The 18097-nt window shown below is 33.1% G+C and overlaps 3 protein-coding genes across 3 annotated transcripts; 1 reads left to right on the top strand and 2 right to left on the bottom strand.

Annotated features, from left to right (window-relative positions):
- Positions 1 to 2791: 2791 nt before the first annotated feature.
- Positions 2792 to 3088, bottom strand: HELRODRAFT_84726 (hypothetical protein; the record flags this gene model as incomplete). The annotated part of the gene is made up of 1 exon (XM_009025298.1): positions 2792 to 3088. One exon carries the CDS (start codon positions 3086 to 3088, stop codon positions 2792 to 2794), a length of 297 nt encoding a protein of 98 aa, XP_009023546.1.
- A 2629-nt stretch (positions 3089 to 5717) lies between these two features.
- Positions 5718 to 8171, bottom strand: HELRODRAFT_177122 (hypothetical protein; the record flags this gene model as incomplete). The annotated part of the gene is made up of 3 exons (XM_009025338.1): positions 5718 to 6853; positions 6915 to 7832; positions 8012 to 8171. 3 exons carry the CDS (start codon positions 8169 to 8171, stop codon positions 5718 to 5720), a joined length of 2214 nt encoding a protein of 737 aa, XP_009023586.1.
- Positions 8172 to 9167: 996 nt separating this feature from the next.
- HELRODRAFT_177121 (hypothetical protein) lies at positions 9168 to 11456 on the top strand (the record flags this gene model as incomplete). Its single annotated transcript, XM_009025337.1, has 2 exons — positions 9168 to 9967; positions 10595 to 11456. 2 exons carry the CDS (start codon positions 9168 to 9170, stop codon positions 11454 to 11456), a joined length of 1662 nt encoding a protein of 553 aa, XP_009023585.1.
- Between the last annotated feature and the right edge of the window lie 6641 nt (positions 11457 to 18097).

Below are 18097 nucleotides of genomic sequence, written 5' to 3'. Positions count from 1 at the left end.
TTGTCAACAGATTTTTTATGAGTTGACTGTATGTTAAATTTTCCATGTTAAGATTTTATCACTGACACAATTTGCAATGAATAAATGAATGCTAACATGTCATTTAGCAGATGGCCATATAAATGTAATTGTTTCTGGTGATATATCTTCATTATTCATTGTAGGTGTTCTAATTAACGTCAGCATTAAACAAATCAATGCCATGTTTTAGTTAATTAAGATGAATGATGACTTACTGGTGAACAATGATGTTATATAAAATGCAGCTCTTTCTTATATTTACATCAAATGCAGATGGACATAGTGGTACTGTCCTTATGTCAGTTGAATTTGGAAAGGATGAACCTTCTACAACACTTAGTCAGCGCTGATTCTATCTTTGAGCTACAATATTTCTGCCAGGTTGGAATATTTAATAATTCTTTTGAAATATGTATTTCTGTATATATTATTATCTTGATCTGTTTGTTTGTTTGTGTGTGTATGTGTGTGTTTGTTTGTATGTGTGTGTGTGTATGTATGTGTTTGTTTGTGTGTGTATGTGTGTGTTTGTTTTCGTACGTGCGTGCGTGTTTATGTGTAAGGATGGGTAGGTATCATGTGCTACTCTTCATTTTGCTTTACTTAACTTGGTTTTATGTTTTAATATTCAGATGGCATAGAATGTCTTAATAGTTAGTCAGATAAAAATTAATTACATGAACATATTCCCACTTTTATAAATTTGGTATTTTTAGAAAGCTTATCACCTGTAATTAATGGGAAAAATGACAGGAATTGACACGGGAGTCAGGAAAATTTTTTATTGACAAAAATTCAAAATGGCCGCTACACATATATACATTACATTGAAATTGAACCATTGATCGATTCATACATTTGTATTCTATATTTAAATTTGTGGTAATGTTGTGATTGTTCTGAATAATTAAAAATCAATATTATTGAAAACAACACAATTAACAATTATTTTATTACATATCAAAATATACTCCAGTTTCAACGATTTCTTCGTTCAACCATGTTACATCATCGAAATAAATTGTATTTTCATCATATCCAAGTGTTGTGTTCTCTTCATCATATAGCCTACCTCAATATCTTCCAGGAAATCAGTGTCATATGCTTGAGAAGTTGTTAATTGTTCGCTGTTGTCACATTGTTCTCCATAACAATTTTTGCATGCGGCCACACAATGTAAGCCATGCTTACGACAAGTACAGAGTTGAGAATTACAACCTGTTTTGCATTTGCAACTGATCACACTGAGCAGCATATCTTCTGGTGCTGGTGGTAAATCTGTAGTGATCGGCACATATTCTCCATTTTTCATAATTGCATGTATTGTCAAAAGTTGCTTTGTAGCTTTGTTTCTGATAGCATTGTATATATCAACCACTGGTATCAATTGGATCCGTGCAGAGCGAGTTCAATTCATTTCTGACAACATGTATATGCTCCTCATTTCTGGCTTCCAATAATAAAGAAGCATGACCAATATGTCGGTGTCATCAGCAACAACGGCGACATTTTGTTCAGCTGATGCTATGTTAATTGCAGTTTTCACAATCAACGTATCTGCGTCATTTAAAGCCTTAATAACGGTAAATCCATGCATGTTTAAATGATTTGATAACAACTCAATAAATGATTTTTTGTTGTTGCGATTCTGCAAAAATTTTGTTTGATTTTGGTAGACAGGTGTCCACTCTTGAAATATTATGTCTGGTGAAGTGGATGAAACTCTTCTTAAGTGTTCGTGGTCCTTTGTGCTAGGACCGTTACCATACCCGTCAAATACAATGCAACAGTTCGGATATCTTTTTTTCACATATTGTATGTACATATTCACAATATCGAGGTAATTAATGTTGAAAGCATTGCTCTAAGTTCCCATTTTGTGACATTATGACCAGTAGCCTTGCAAATAAAATTTGATGATTAATAACAACTTCTTCTCCACGAACTCTAACTTTTGTGCACAGATGAGAAAGGGTACGAACTTGGTCAGCTCTCTTCATCACCACATCTGAAAAACTGACATCATTCATCTTAAGCATAATTTTCAAACCAATTTCTTCCGATTGATCACAATTTATGTTGTCTGCATCAGCTGCAATTATTCCATTTGAAATGCAACGAAGATTGTTCTCAGAAACGTCAAAAGGGTTTTGTATTTATAAAAACTTTAATATTTTTCCTAAATCCTGAAAATCTCTTGAAACCCTTGACTTTCCAAGATCAACATGTATGTCGTTTTCAGATGTTACATCCATACCAACCAAAGAATTAACAGATGCGTGAACACCGGCACATTTATGCAAACTGTGCACCCAAATAGCTCTTACGCTTTCATTCATTCCTCTACCGTGCGTCAATCCACCTCTGCATCATCACTTGCTCAATTGCAAGGTCCGTAGAGAGGCCACCCCAGTATCTGTCTAAACGTCGAACAGCATGAAAGCCGGAGTAGAAAATATCATTGATCCATGGATATCTATCTGGCAATTCGAGCATCAGTTGAAGGCAGAGTCTGGCACATTTGGCGTAATTATTATGTCCGGTCGCTGCAAAAAGATTCAACATTTTTGAAACACCTACCAAATGAAGATTCCAATCCAATGGCGGATCCAGAGGGGGGCGGTGGGGGCGATCGCCCCCCCCCCCACTTTGAACTGAGGTTTGATATTTTATGAAATAAATAACAAAAAGCCAAACACTTCAACTTCTTGATTTTTTTTAAATTGAAAAACATTCTTCAAAACATTGTTCTGTTATATACATGAAATATTTACAAGACAAATGTCATTTTTCTACATTTTTTTCGGCCAAACCTTGTTATAATGTCTTCAATATCTAATTCAGTATCGCAATGAATGTTCATTAAGGCTAATCCCGTTAGTCTTTCCTCTTTCATTTTGGAGCGCATCCACGTTTTTAACCGCCTCAGGGTAGAAAATGAACGTTCTGCCGTTGCTACTGAAACAGGCATGGTGCACAATATTGACAACAGGCTGTGAATTGTCAGATAGAGATTGGAATTGCACAATGCGAGAGCTTCAATGGCCGTTTTGGGCTGTGAATTCATCTTTACCCAGTACTGCGTCCAGAGCATTTCTTCATTGCGTACAAATTCAATGGCCGTGTTTTCATCATACGAGGTCAAATTTGTTATTAAACTTTTATATTTCGTAACAGCTTGGTCAATTAAAAACCATGTTTTATTCTGTTCTGCTTTACCACTTATTCGGAGGAAAACTGAAGGTATCAAACGACTCAAACCCATTATAGCTATTTGGATTGTTCCAAATTTTGATTTCATGTCTGTTATCATACTATCTAGCATGGGAATAAATATAGCAATCCTGAAATATTCTTCTAATGAGTTACTTTTAATATTTGCACGATTTACTTGTCTTTCTATACATCTTGGCATTTTTAATTTAATATTCAGTTCCTCTGCAACTTTAGAAACTCTCGTAAAGATATCATGAAATATTTGCTCAACATTTTCTCTTCTAGATTGAAGATTATCTATGACTCTATTAGCATGTTGAGCTGCCTCGACCAAATCTAAATTTTCTGTTTGTAAAACTTTGCTTAGTGGCTTAGTTAGAATTAATGGATCGGCAATTGAGTACAAAGCTATTAAAAATTCAGAATCAGTTAAAGCCGATAACAACGTCTTTGCTTTGGATGATGTTTCTCTGTCATGCCAATTAACAATATTTTCTAAAGAAGCTAGAACATATTGCAGGGACTGTCTAAAACTGATAATCAAATCATGGCATTCAACCCAACGTGTCTCACATAAAGGCATGACATTTTGTCTCAAATTATGACTTTCATTTTTAAACATTATTCTTTGCACTAATTTTCTTTTGGCCGATGCGCGAAAAAAGGAAGCCGTTTGCTTAATAGTGCCCATTGCATTTCTTATGGCTTGTACATTGGATGTTTTAGATAAACTCAAGTTCAGTCCATGGTTAGTACAAACACAATGAATACATGATGTAGATTTTTTTGATATTTCTGCAGCTGCACCACATGACTGAGATGTCATGACAGAACATCCATCTGTTCCACAACCAACACAATGCTGTGGATCTAAAGTTAGCGCTTTTAGTAAACGTAACACTGAGCCGGCTAACATTTTTCCGGTTAATTTTGGTTCCGATTCTATATCTTTGTATGCATCCTCTAGAGAATCCACAAATGCAACAAAATCTTCTCTAACCTGGCCGTTGTAAACATATCGTAAGCTCAAAGACACTTGCTCAATACCATATATGTCAGTTGTTTCATCAAATAAAACTGAATAAAATTTGGCTGCTTTAACTCTCTGTACAATAGTATCTGTAATAATATCGCCAATTGTGGTTATGATTTCATTTTGAATCGTTTTGCTTATGTATGTCGCATTTGATTTAGATGATTTTAAATGTTCTTCAAGAACATGGTTTCCAGCATCGACCCTAAACTGAAGTAGTTCTCTGAAATTACCCTCATTTCTAACTGGACCGGTACCATATACCCCTTCATTAAGCATGTCATTGTCCAAATTTTCATCATCATTATCAGCATCGCCTGATCATTAGTACTTATATTAAGTTTTCCGTCATCTCGATGTCCTCGTAGAGGAATATTTTGTTTTCCCAAAAAAATAATAGATTTAATTATGGGCTTCAATCTTTCTCTGTTTTCCTTCATTTGCTGATATCTTGCGGAATAGAGTTGATTAACAACTTCAAATGATGGATTTTGGTATGATTTGACAAAATCATTGCCCCTCTGAACTGACTCTTTGTGATACCTGTATTGTTCATGACAGCTGAGATCACCATCTTTGCCTAATAATTTTGCAAATGATGTAAGTGGTTTTTTTACTAATTTTTGCAATGGCGTTTGATGACTAATACCGCCGGTGTCAGCCATTAGAGCACAATACCTGCAAAATAAACCTTGTTCCACATGCGAGTATGTCAACCATGCATTAAATGTTTCCAAGTGACTTTTCAAAATGTACCGTTTTTCATTTTTACCATTTTTAATATGATTTGAATATGGAAATTTGTAGCCAAATTCTGGTTTCCATGGATTTTGTAGAAGTTCAAATTTTATATCATCATTAATTGTTTTATTACTGCTGCCCACATACAGTCCAATATCATTATTATGTACAAAATCCATTTGTTGATAGACTTTTTCATTATTCTTTATCTTGTTATCTTCGTCATTATCGTGCAAAGCTACTTGCTCAAATGATTCATCATTTTTAACAATCACTTTTTTATTATGATTATCGGAACTATTGCCTTCATGTAGTTCTAAAAAATAAACTAAATTTAACTTAACTCTGAACACTTATTTAACAATTTCTATGCTACTAGTGAACAAATTCATATCGTATGGTGATCTAACCTGGTGGATGTGCCCTTTTAGTTCGCTTCACAAAACGATCCATATATATTTAAATTAATCTTCTAAAAAAAACTGAAAATATGATTATGAATTATGATACTTATACAGTACTATTACTAGCGCAACTCAAATTTGAATTTTTAAAATGAAAATCAGACGGAAGAAGCGTTCAAAAAATTTTCAAGTGTATTTTGCCGCGTGGGTGCGTTCATAATTTTCCTTTGATCATTTGTAATAAAAATTATAAATAAATCAAAGTAAACATAAAACATTATATTATTCAATTAATTTACATTCTAAAATTTATAATCAAAAATGGATATATTCAACATTACAAAATATTTATTTAAAAATTTTCGCCCCCACCAGTCAAACTTCCTGGATCCGCCCTTGTTCCAATCACAAGTGCGTTCAGCACGAATGACTGTTTTCAAAACATCAATATACTTAAGATATTGCAACCATAGCTTTGCTGTCCTTGATCTGTTTGCTATGTTGGATTTATATGCTGACAACGCCCTGTCCAAATTGATCATTGATTGTGGATAGTCAACGTCATTTATGTTTACTTTTCCATTATTAACCTTATCATAGAACGAAAGAAGTTCATTAATGTCATCATGTGAAATTGATCCAGTGACTGGTGGTTCATCTGTATTTAAAACATTCTTCATTATCATGATATGGAGAGCTGATTCAATTAGAAAATGACCCCGAAGTGCTCTTGCCACAGCCTTGCCACTCAACATATGTATAATAGCGTTGGAGCCATAACAACATTCAAGAATTTCAGAAATCCCTGAGCCAGCCATCACAGTACCAATACTTCCGAGAAAATTCATAATCATGTGAAATGTACCAAGCCGGCACACCATACCAAGCGATTCTGATTCAATGATTTCTACCGCCTTTATCCACAATGGCTGATCGAAAGTTATGCATGCCGTTTCAATTTGAAGTTTAGATGCCTGATTGCGTACGTAAGATAACGTTGATAAAATGCAAGATCTGTCGTTTGGATTTTGATCCAAAATTAGCTGCATTCGTATGTCTGCAGACAATGAATGTTCACCTATGTTCACATCTTGCATGTATCCAGACCAGTTTGGTTGAGAATCAGCTTCCCCTCGATTGTAAACTCCAAATTGCCATAACAAATCATGATTAGTACTAGCCGGAAGACTGTACGGATATTGCAGTTGGATGAGTGGCTTAAATTTAAGTTTTGACAAAACTGGTATGTTGGGTGCATAATAACGCAGCATTGGTACATGAGTTTTTAAAGCTATGCGGGCAACATTCACACGTGCAAGTCTTTTAATCAATTTAAATTCACTTGTGGATAGGGTTTCATCTTCAGTTATGGTATTCATATTTATTTTTGTTGTCATGGAGATCATACCCATTCCGTGAAACGTTCCCAAACCATCTACTGTTGTGACAATTATGGTCAACGTTGTCACCAGACCACTGTGTGAAAAAATCAGGACTACTTGCAGGCAAATTAGCATCTTCCGTTTGCACCACTGATTGCTTATAACGAGTAATTTCATCAGGGGAAATGGATAATCCCAATCTTGACAAAATATGTAAAATTCCAGTTCCACCTAATTTGTGGTCAATAGATATTCCCACGCCAAACAAAATAGGAGATATAACTGACTTTGGTCGACTGGCTTGCACTATGCAATGCCCTAGAGAAATTTGTTTCATTTCATCACATATCATTTTTTTGAGAAAAGTTAGTAGTAGATCAGGCACCCATTCAGACATAACAATTTTGTCTTTTATTTGATTTTCAGCTGGATATGATTCGGTGTCGAATATTTTCTCACGGATGCTGTTCTTTATGAGCTTTGCAGCTGTTTCGACAATTCTCTTACTTTCCGAAACTATATCACTTTCTCGTTCTGAATACCATGAGTCATTAATTAAACGTTTTGCAGTATTATTAAAGCAAATGACATTTTTGCGGTTACTGAAATCAGCAATGAATAGGTCGTCCCCATATCTTTCATATAGTTTGCTTTTCATATAACGCGATGAATAAACATCAGATGGATCATCACACAAAAGTGTCATCTCTTCAATGAGATTATCGACTGTTAGGAGTTCGGAATCTGAATTTTCAAAATTATTACAAATCATATCGAATATTTCAGCTGCATTTTCGTGTGGAGGGCGACCGACAGGTTTAACTTTTTGAGGTGGTGTCACAAATTTTCTACAACAGTTCTTGTGATAAACTGCATCTGCTGCATGCAAGTCACAACTCGTCTCAATCCGGCCACTCACTTCAAATGCCCATTTATCTTGTTTTTCCCTGCATACTCTCTGAATTGTTGAATGTATGGTATCAGTTTTGGCCTGACAAATTATATCCTTTTTTTTTGGATTTTTAACATCAACAGCTGCAGGTTGTGCACATAAAAAACAATTTTTTTCCAATTAAATTTTTCAAAACCGGATCTAAGAAATTTTTTAGCTACTGTTTCCTCATTTGCGTCCAATGTGCGTTTTATTTTTTCTGTAGGTATATACGTGTAATTTTTTCGACATTTCTCATGCACCTTAATGACAGGTTGATTACTTGACAAGTAATTGAATAAATCAACATCTTTGCGTTTACAGCTGTAATCTATCAAATTTGATCTACCCTCCGTCTTCACTTCAGCCAATTTAATGTCAGTACCTTCGTAGTCTCGACATATTACACATGCATTAACGTCAAATTGGACTACTGTATCCATGACAACTACAATAATCTGTAATAGAAACGCAGTAACACTATTAGAAGAGGTACAATTAAAAAAAATTGTCACTGTATTTATTGAACTTAACTTCACCGCGACTATGTTGTAGTGGTTAGTGTGTTGGTCGATGATGTTCAAGTCATCGGGTTCGAAACCATTCTATGCCATATGTCTAAGGTTATCATATGGGCAGTTGGTTGTTGGTTGAGCTATTTAAAGAAACATTTGTTGTTTACTGCTTGCTCAATTGTTACAATTTGATGAAAATGTTATATAGATCAGTACTACATATGCCTGAACTGTCTTTAAAATGGTTTGATAGTTTAGTTTTTGTAGTAGGATGTTTTTAGTTTTATCATTTTGATAATTTCTATCTTTGTTCCTCTACCTAATTTTTCAGACCTTCTGTTGTTACTTTTTTTTTACTGCTCATGCTATGACATCTGGCATAGCTATGTAATTAATGCTGTTGCAAACAGATTATTATCTACATTTTGGTAATGATTTAATGACAAGAGTCAATAATATGTTACTTGAAGAAATCTGAATTGAATTTTCTGACTTGTTATTTGCTTTTTTAATTAATAATAAGTATTGTATTGTTTTTGCTGTGAAGATCTAACAACTGAATGAATAGGGTATTGTTGTAATCTCAATTCAAGTGCATTTTCTGAGTAGTGGTTATCATTACTGTTGAGAAGTATAAACTGGTTTTGCCTATGAATAATGATCTTATGATTCATTTGTGCTTTCATGAGCTGGCACTTGGCTTTTTACTTTTAAATAAAATTTCACAGTTAATTAATTTTTTTAAATGTGAGTTAATCCAATGATACCAACCTATCTCTGGTTCTCTGGTTTCCTTGTTCGTCTCTAATGAGGGTGAAGGAATTGAAAAATATGATGATGGTGGTGTGGGAGAGTAGTTGTTGTTGATTTTTAAAATTCTTAAAATTGACATAGACTTTTAAAATTTCACGCAACCTCCAACAGATGGACTACAAGCAATACAGCCAGTGCATGATAGAGGTCGATCGATGCCTCGTCGACTACGACAGACACAGGGTAAGCCGTCCAAACGTCAAGCTGCAGTGGACCGTTTCGAGGAAGTTGCTGACCAAGATGAAGCCTAGTACTAAGATGTTTAGTAATCTGGAGTTACTTGCTGAGTTGGAGGAAGAAGAAATGAATTATGCCAGTAAGGATGGAGGGGATGTGGAAGCACGAGAGAAAATTAGTTCTGATTCCTTTGTTGCTGATGCTGAAGATGATGCTGAAACCAAAGAAGATGATGATCTTACAGGATGCTCTATTCAGGAGATGGAAGACGACGCTGCTTCTGTTGCTGCTGAGAACAATGATGCTGTCTATGCTGATATTCTTTATTATAATAATAATGATAGTAATGTAGTGATGTATAATGGTTACTCAGTTGAGAATGAAAATAATGATGAAGCTGATGATGGGACTATAAATGTCCATGATAGTGATGATAATGTTGAGGTTTATAATAGTGAAGATGACAATGACAATGATAAGAGCATTGCTAATGATAGTGGTGTAGGATGGGATGTCAATTCTGGCAATGGTGATGTCATTTCTAACAATGATGATATCATTTCTGGCAAGGATGATATCAATGCCAATAATAATGATAGTAGTGATGATATTTATGACGCCAACAATTATATCAATGATACTAATGATGATATCAAGGATAATAGCGATAACGTCAGTGCTGATAATAATAACTACGATGATGATTTTACTGCTACTGAAGAGTTTAACCCCAGGTTGGTTTTCTATCATTTTGTTATTTTTACATTTGCATATACCATATACCTCCTGTGCTGTTGTTGTATTGTATTGTATGCTAAATAATGATGCATATATAATTTTTATTTTTGTATATTTCTTTCTTTTTGCATTATATATTATTTATATCTAGTTTTTTTTCTCCAGTCTAAAGTAACATAAAAGTTTATTTTAAAATGTTAATTTATCCCTAATACATGTCTAAACTTTTGAAATGTTTTTATTCTGTACGTGGATACTTACATGTAGAATCAGCATCAATAACAAATTTCAGTAATAGCATCCATTAAAAGCGATAATAAATAGTCGCAAATATGTTACTTATTTGCACAACTCTCTCTTTATGTCTTTCCACCTTACTCTAGTTCTTCCTTTCTTGCAAGTATTTAACACATGCACATAAACACCAAGCACTTGAACAAACATATGTACATTCATCGTACATACATACATACAAAGTACATATAAACGTACGCATTCATATGCATAATTTGACATACTACACACACGAGCACGTGTACATAAACACAAACACACGCACATACACACATACGTGTTTGCAGATACATACACACACTCAGGAAGATATAAATTTATTTAACCAGATATGAAAAGACAGCTGATAGCGACAGTAGCTCTGGTGAAAGCTCAATATCTGAATTGGTTCAACAGCAACGTGGAAGTTGTAATGATGATGCTGAGGAATGTGATGTCATTATTGAAGTTGCTGATGTTGGCTTTGATATTGCAAAACACCATAAAGGAGGCGATGACGACGACGATGATGATGTTATGGGCGAAGCTTACGTCAGCCACAACACTGAAAGTTGCAATGATGAAAAATCTGATGCTGGCGTGGTTGTTGATAGTATTGAAGAAACAACATCTATTATTAATGAGCAAGCGAAACCAGTGAACAACAACAGCAACAACAACATCAGTACATTTTCGGACGCTGGCGACGACAACAACAACGACAACAAAGTCAATTGTAACATTAAGAAACAACCTGCCAAGAAGTATAAAAAGAATAAGAACAAATCTGTTGACAACGAAGCAGCAAATCTGTCCGTCAGCTCTCCCGACAAACAACAATCCAACAACAACAACAACAGCAGTCGTGACATCTACAGCAACAAAGAGGCAGACCAACCAGCATACACGGCCGTAGATAAAAACACTTTCAGTAATGTGGAAGAAATGTTCCCCATGGATAAAAGATGCCTCGTCTTCATTCAATCCTACGTCAACAGGAACCTGCACCCGTTGGAATACATGGAAGAGGTGGAAATTTTGATGCGCAATTACTTAGACATCATCGTCTTCATACTCAACTATGCTTTCGGTAAAGGAGACCAGCCGGAGAGAATGGCTATGGCAGCAAGCAAGAAAGGAAACAGGAGAAGCAGGTATTACAGCAGGAATGAAATAAATGGCGCTAGTAAGAGTAAGAAGGTACTGAAATAAAGTACTGCTGCTTCTGCTCCTACTTTGTTGTAAGTTTTCATCTCAATCTCATACTACATTGCCACTACTTCGAATCCAGCAATACAACACAAACACCACTACTACAATTACTACTACACGTTACTTACCACCACCGCCACTACTACTACCACCACTACTACTACTACTACTACTTATGCTAGTTGTCATAGGTACCTCACATTAAAAATTGCCAGCAACAAGCAAACAATCAGACAGGTTGACCTGACCTGACAATCCTTTTCAAACACAGAAGATACAACATTCAGGCAGAGAATCACTGCACGTACACACGCACGCACACACACACACAAATAAATTTTTTTGTTAAGTCAACAAGAGAAAACTCCAAATCATTGTTTCCTACATAGTGCCGAGTGTACATTGCAGGTGATGTCCGTCTAATCCAAATCATATATATATATATATATATATATGATTTTGCTTCTTTTGCTTCTCATCAAAAGATTGACAGTTACTATGCACGCTCATGCATTAATACAGAATGAACCTGTATCAATGCATTCTGCATGCGTGCGTTCATCCATTCATTCGTTCGTTCGTTCATTCGTTCGTTCATTCATTTGTTCGTTCATTCATTTGTTCGTTCATTTCGTTAAAACGTGTCTGCACGCACATGCCAAAACAATTGTGTGATAGGTACATGCAGGCATGCATGTCTGTGTATGTGTTGGTTTGTTTATTTATTTATTCGGTTATTAATTAATTAATTTATTTATTATTTATTAATTTGTTTGTCATTTCTCTAATCAACAAATCTCTATCACTCACTGAGTGAGTTCATTCCATCTGCTGATAACATACATATGTATATGTATGCGTTGTACACACACACGTATGTGTACATGCATACGCATATACACATACGTGTGTGTGTATATATATATATATATATATATATATATATATACACATACATATATATGTATGTGTATATATTTACGTATAGGTATTCCTCTATCTATCAGATGTAGTACAAATTATTTTCAAGTTATATAATGATATTATATACATACATAGATATATTTATATGTATGTATGTTCATATATACATATTTATGTATGTATGCATGTATATATAGCATAAAATATGTGATGTTTTTAATAAGTTAATTCAGTAGCTTAATTGTTAAAACTTATTATTATTGTTGTAATTGCTATATTAAGATGTTTTTAGTTTTCATCACAAGGCATTTTTTTTTATAGGTATGCAATTCGTTTGATTGCATACTGATATATTTGTGTGTGCTTGTGCGCGCGCGTATGTGCGCGTGCGTGTGTGTGCGTGCCTATATGTATTTATGTACTTCTCGAAAGATAAACCTTGTCATTTTATTCATTCATTTTCGTCATTGTATTGATGATGACGACGACGATGATATGATAGTAAGAGTTGTTGGTTTGTGATATTTGTGATGATCATCGTTTAGTGAGTGAGTGGGTGAGTGAATGAGTGAACGAGCGAGTGGGTGAGTGGGTGGTTGAGTGAGTATGGCGATTACGATTGTGATGTTAGTGATTGTTATTTAGGATGAAAATGATGATTTTTGTTGTGATCATTTTATCTACTTTGAGGTGATATTTTTAAATATACTTTTTTTTTATCATTCATTCAGAAATGTAAAAGCTCTCTCGCTCCCTCTCTTCATCTGTCTAGTTAATCTAACATGCAATGGCATCTATTTCATAATATGCACTATTCAATTAATGATATAGTTTATTTTCTTTCACTTTCCTATTAGTTAATTTTGTTTTAACTAGTTAATTCGTTAATTAATTGGTTGTAATTAATTAGTTAATTAACTCACCTGCAGTTAACTGTTATTTATCATTGATATATTTATTTACCATTTTAATGTCATCACCATCTTCATCACTATTCTTACGAGTGTATAATGTTGCTCGTGTTTTTGATAGTGCTGTTGATTGTTGTTATTATTATTTATTATTATTATTGTTATTGTTATGATGATTGTTTCTGATAAATATATTTCATATTTCTTTGGCCTACTTTCAAATGATTACATATTTAATTCAGTATAAGCAATTTTTTTAATATTTTTTTAAACAGTTAATTTAACGCTAGTTTCTACTTTAGTATTAACAGTAATCTGCTATTATTATTATTTTTATTATTGTTGTTGTTGTTGTGCTCTTTTTGTCAATTACTCCCCGCTGCTTAATGCATTTAAAAGTACTCTCATATACGTCGTTATCATCGTCATCGTCTTTTATTGTTATTATTATTATTATTATTATCTAGTTTACTGTTCATAATAATAATGTTCATCATTATTATTCAGCAATTATTTTTTAATTATTCCTGCTAATTATGTATTTATAATACTCCTAAATGACGAGTTATCAATAGCATTAACATATACATTTATATATATATTTTATATATATTATATATATATATGTGTATGGGTTGTTGTGTGTTGTTTAAAATGCATAATTATTGCTCCTAATCAATTTGAGACCTGCTTATTTCAGTGATCATTCGTTCATTTCATTCATTCGTTCGTTTGTTTGTTATTTCTTCGTTCATTCATTCTTTTGCATCTCTCTCTTCTCTCTCTCTCTCTCTCTCTCTCTCTCTTTCTCGTTTCTAAATTTGATGATAGTATGTGGTTTGCTTTGTGACATTCATTTTATGATTTCGTTGATAGATTGGTTGGTTGGTTGATTGATTAATTGATTGATTGATCGATCGATTTTTTCATTCATGGTTGATGGTAGTAACTAATTTCAATCTTATTTCAACGTTGTTTCATTATTTTTCTAAGTCCCTGTCACCTTTCTATATTTCGTTCTATAATAATGTGTGCTGCAAATTATTATTATTATTATGATTATTATTCATATTATTATTATCTTATTATAATAATTATATTATTATTGTCGTTCATAATTATTATTGATTTTACTTTTTAACATACTTGATCGGTTATTTTAGCTGCTCATTGGTCGTTCGCTCGGATAACGATGACGATACTTCTGTTTCATTCATTTGTACGCTTCCATATTAATAATCCAGTCCATTCTTCTTTCATGAGTTTTTTTTTTTCATTTATTTATTCAAATTTTATTGCACAGTCGTTCATTTGTTCCCTCGTTCATTCGTTAATTCATTCGTTTATTATGCATTCTCTCATTCATCCAATTCAGTGCTCTTTTTTCTCTCAATCCGGCATATATATATATATATATATATATATATATATATATATATATATATATATATATATACTCACACGCAAGTTATATATCTATATAAAATTTGAGATGCATTAACATATCCCTGATGATGAAGTCGATGTCATTGTTGTTGTTTGTTGTTGTTGTTGTCATTCAAGTTGTTGTTTTTGCTGCTGTCGTCGTCGCTGCTGTGCTGTGTTGTTGATTATTATAGATGTATGCAATTAAACTGTTGACATTGTTCATTTTGATTGAACTTGAACCAAGCTTAATGCTCACTCGGTGTGTGTGTGTGCGTATGTGTGTGTGTGCATGTATGCTTGTGTGTGTAAAGAAATAGTTTATAATAATTGTGATGCTTGAATGCCTGGCTTGGATGGTTTGATGCATGCATATTTATTGTCTACGAGTCAAGTTAAATCACAACGTGAAAAAAATGCATTATTCAATCACCATTACAACTAATTATTATTAAATATTGGTATTGTTGGTATTAAACGATCAATCAAATCTATAATTAGAGTGCTTTTCACATACACACATACAAATACATACTCACAAATTCACACGCACGCGCACATACATACACGGACGCACGCACACTGAAGCTTCAAACAAAACACCTGCGTTGCATTCAGCCGCAAATATTCAATAATAAAATACTATCACACTACTACTGAATCTCACCCAACTCCATTATACAAACATTCATTCATTCATTCATTCATTCATTCATTCATTCATTCATTCATTAATACATTCATTTATTCGTTCATTCATTCGCCCACTTAATCATCCTTTCTTTCGTTCGTTCAAGCGTTCGTTCGTTTAACACACTTAACAACAAATCAATCAAAAGCTTTTTTTCTGTTTAACGATCAATAATAAATTATTATTTATCTTCGAATGGATGGTCCATATACAAAATGTGTACGTTATATACGTATTATATAAGTCTATAATTAAATCTAATACATATAATATGTGCGAGTGTGGGTGTGTGTGCGCGTGTGTGTGTGTGTAAATACCATAATTGCAATGTTCAATGTGTCTTTCAGATATAAAGATTTCCCTTCTTGACATTTCTGCTTAGATACTCATTGTTTTGTTAATTAATTAATTAATAATCAATTAATTAATTGATTAATTGACTGATTGATTAGTTAATTGATTGATTGATTGATTAGTTAATTGTTTAATTAATAATATAAAGAATGATTGATATAGGCGTGATGGGGTCGTTTTTTTTTTATTTGATATATTTTTATTATATATAATGATGATAATAATTTGTAATTAATTATGTTATTGAGTTTTCATTTAATCAATTAGTTAATTAATTGAATTAGTTAATAAGATAGTGCTTACTTGTTAACTTTCATACCTGTCATTGATAAAATTGCATCACATTGTTAAAATCTGGTTGGTTGGTTGATTGATTGATTGATTGATTGATTGATTGATTGATTGATTAACGACCATTCATTCATTCATTCATTCATTCATTCATTCATTCATTCATTCATTCATTTATTTATTCGTTCATTTGCTCGTTCGTTCATTCATTTATTTGCTTTCCATTTTTGTATTAATTACACGGTAGTATTCACTCTGATATCTCGTCAGTGATAATTATTTTTAATTATTTTATTATGATTTAATTATTTTAATAATTATTATTAAAGTTTTTCTTCATTATCCCAGCAGCAACCCACCCCATTCATCCATTCTCTTTTTTTCATATCATCTTGGCTATTTACTTTTCCTTTGCCACGTGGTTTGCTATGTGTTTGTGTGTGTGTATGAGTGTGTGAGTGAGTGTGTTGTGTGTGTTTTGTGTATGTGTGTGAGCGTGTGTTGTTGTGTGTGTGTGCGTGTGTGTGTGTGTGTATGAGTGTTTATGGATCTTCTCCTTTTTAAATATATATTACATCATCTCTCTTTAAATTGTCTCAGTAATAGATTGCTAATCGTCTTAATTGAATAGCACATAGCCTAATGAAAATTGTGTTCAACGGCAATAATAATAATAATAATAATTATAATAATAAGATGTGGTGAGGACGATGTTAAGTAGATGAATGAGTAATTAAAGTAAGCTTTAATCACATCTCCTATCATCGTCTCCATCATCTTTTTCACTCAGTACATATTTTATTTATTATTATTTATTATTATTTATGACTTTGTTGTTGTTGTTGTGGCTGCTGATTTTTTCTCATAGCCATAATATGATAATTATTTTTGCTACAGATTAATGAGATTAATTAACGGACAGACTTCATAACACTTACTGCCTTATCATATCACATTGCGTCATCTATTAACATTATCATCCATTAATTAACATTATCATCATTAATTAACATTATCATTGCACCGCTCATTATCATAACATTAACATAATATTATCATAACAGCATCATTAGCCGTTGCATCGCTCATTCATTTATATGGCACGCATAGCACTAACATCGTCACCGACATCTTCCCGGCTTCTTCTATATCGTTCGTTGGCCATCATTCTATCATCGCTATCACATTACTCTCATTCACCGCTGTCGTTACAATTTCTCAGTGATGGTAGATAGTCCCAAAATGGCCCTTTTTTTTCCTAGAAATGAGTTTCATAAATTTTCCACCATTCTTTCATTCGTTCTATCTTTCTTCCTTTCTTGTTATTTTTTTCTCACTCGTTATCACTTTCATTCCAGCGTATATTACACGGCTTTCTAATGTCCTGGTCTGCAAACGCACGTACACACACACGCGCACACACGTGTGTGCGTACGTGTGTTTATTGGTTGTCCATATTTATTATTCAAGATAATGATGATAATTTATTTATTTGTGCAGTTAATGAGTTTTGTTTTGTTTGTTTTGTTTTTTTGATTTTACAGTAAAAAAAACAAAAACAAACATGTTACCTACTTTATGAGTATTGATTTATTTTCACTGACAATTTTTTGCCTATTTAATTATAAATGTGTGCGTGTGTGTGTGTACGTGTGCGTGTGTTTAATATCTTGTTTTGACCATGCATTTCATTTGTTGTCTTCAACGTTCATTTCTGTGACCGAGCTAACCTATCATCTCGCAGTATTTTTTGAGGTTGTCGGGCAAGGCGTTGCATTTTCTTATAGTTCACAAAAAAAAATTAAATGTTTTTAAAAAAATTTAAAAAAAAATTAAAAAATTTAAAAAACCGCTTAAAAAAGTTTTTTGTCGCATGCGTGCCCGTTATGATTATCAATTTACCAAACCAAACTGGTTTCCAGTATCGTCATCATCATCGTAATTGTTGTTAATGTTGTTGTTATTGTTGCTGTTATTATTGTTGTTATTGTTTTACAATTGACCCATTTCTATGATGATTGCCGTATTTCTTTCCAATATTTTGT

The sequence above is a fragment of the Helobdella robusta genome, assembly GCF_000326865.2.
Source record: "Helobdella robusta unplaced genomic scaffold HELROscaffold_41, whole genome shotgun sequence".
In the NCBI taxonomy this organism is placed as follows: domain Eukaryota; kingdom Metazoa; phylum Annelida; class Clitellata; order Rhynchobdellida; family Glossiphoniidae; genus Helobdella; species Helobdella robusta.
The sequence above is the reverse complement of the archived record's forward strand: the minus strand, read 5'-3'. Positions and strand labels throughout refer to the sequence as shown.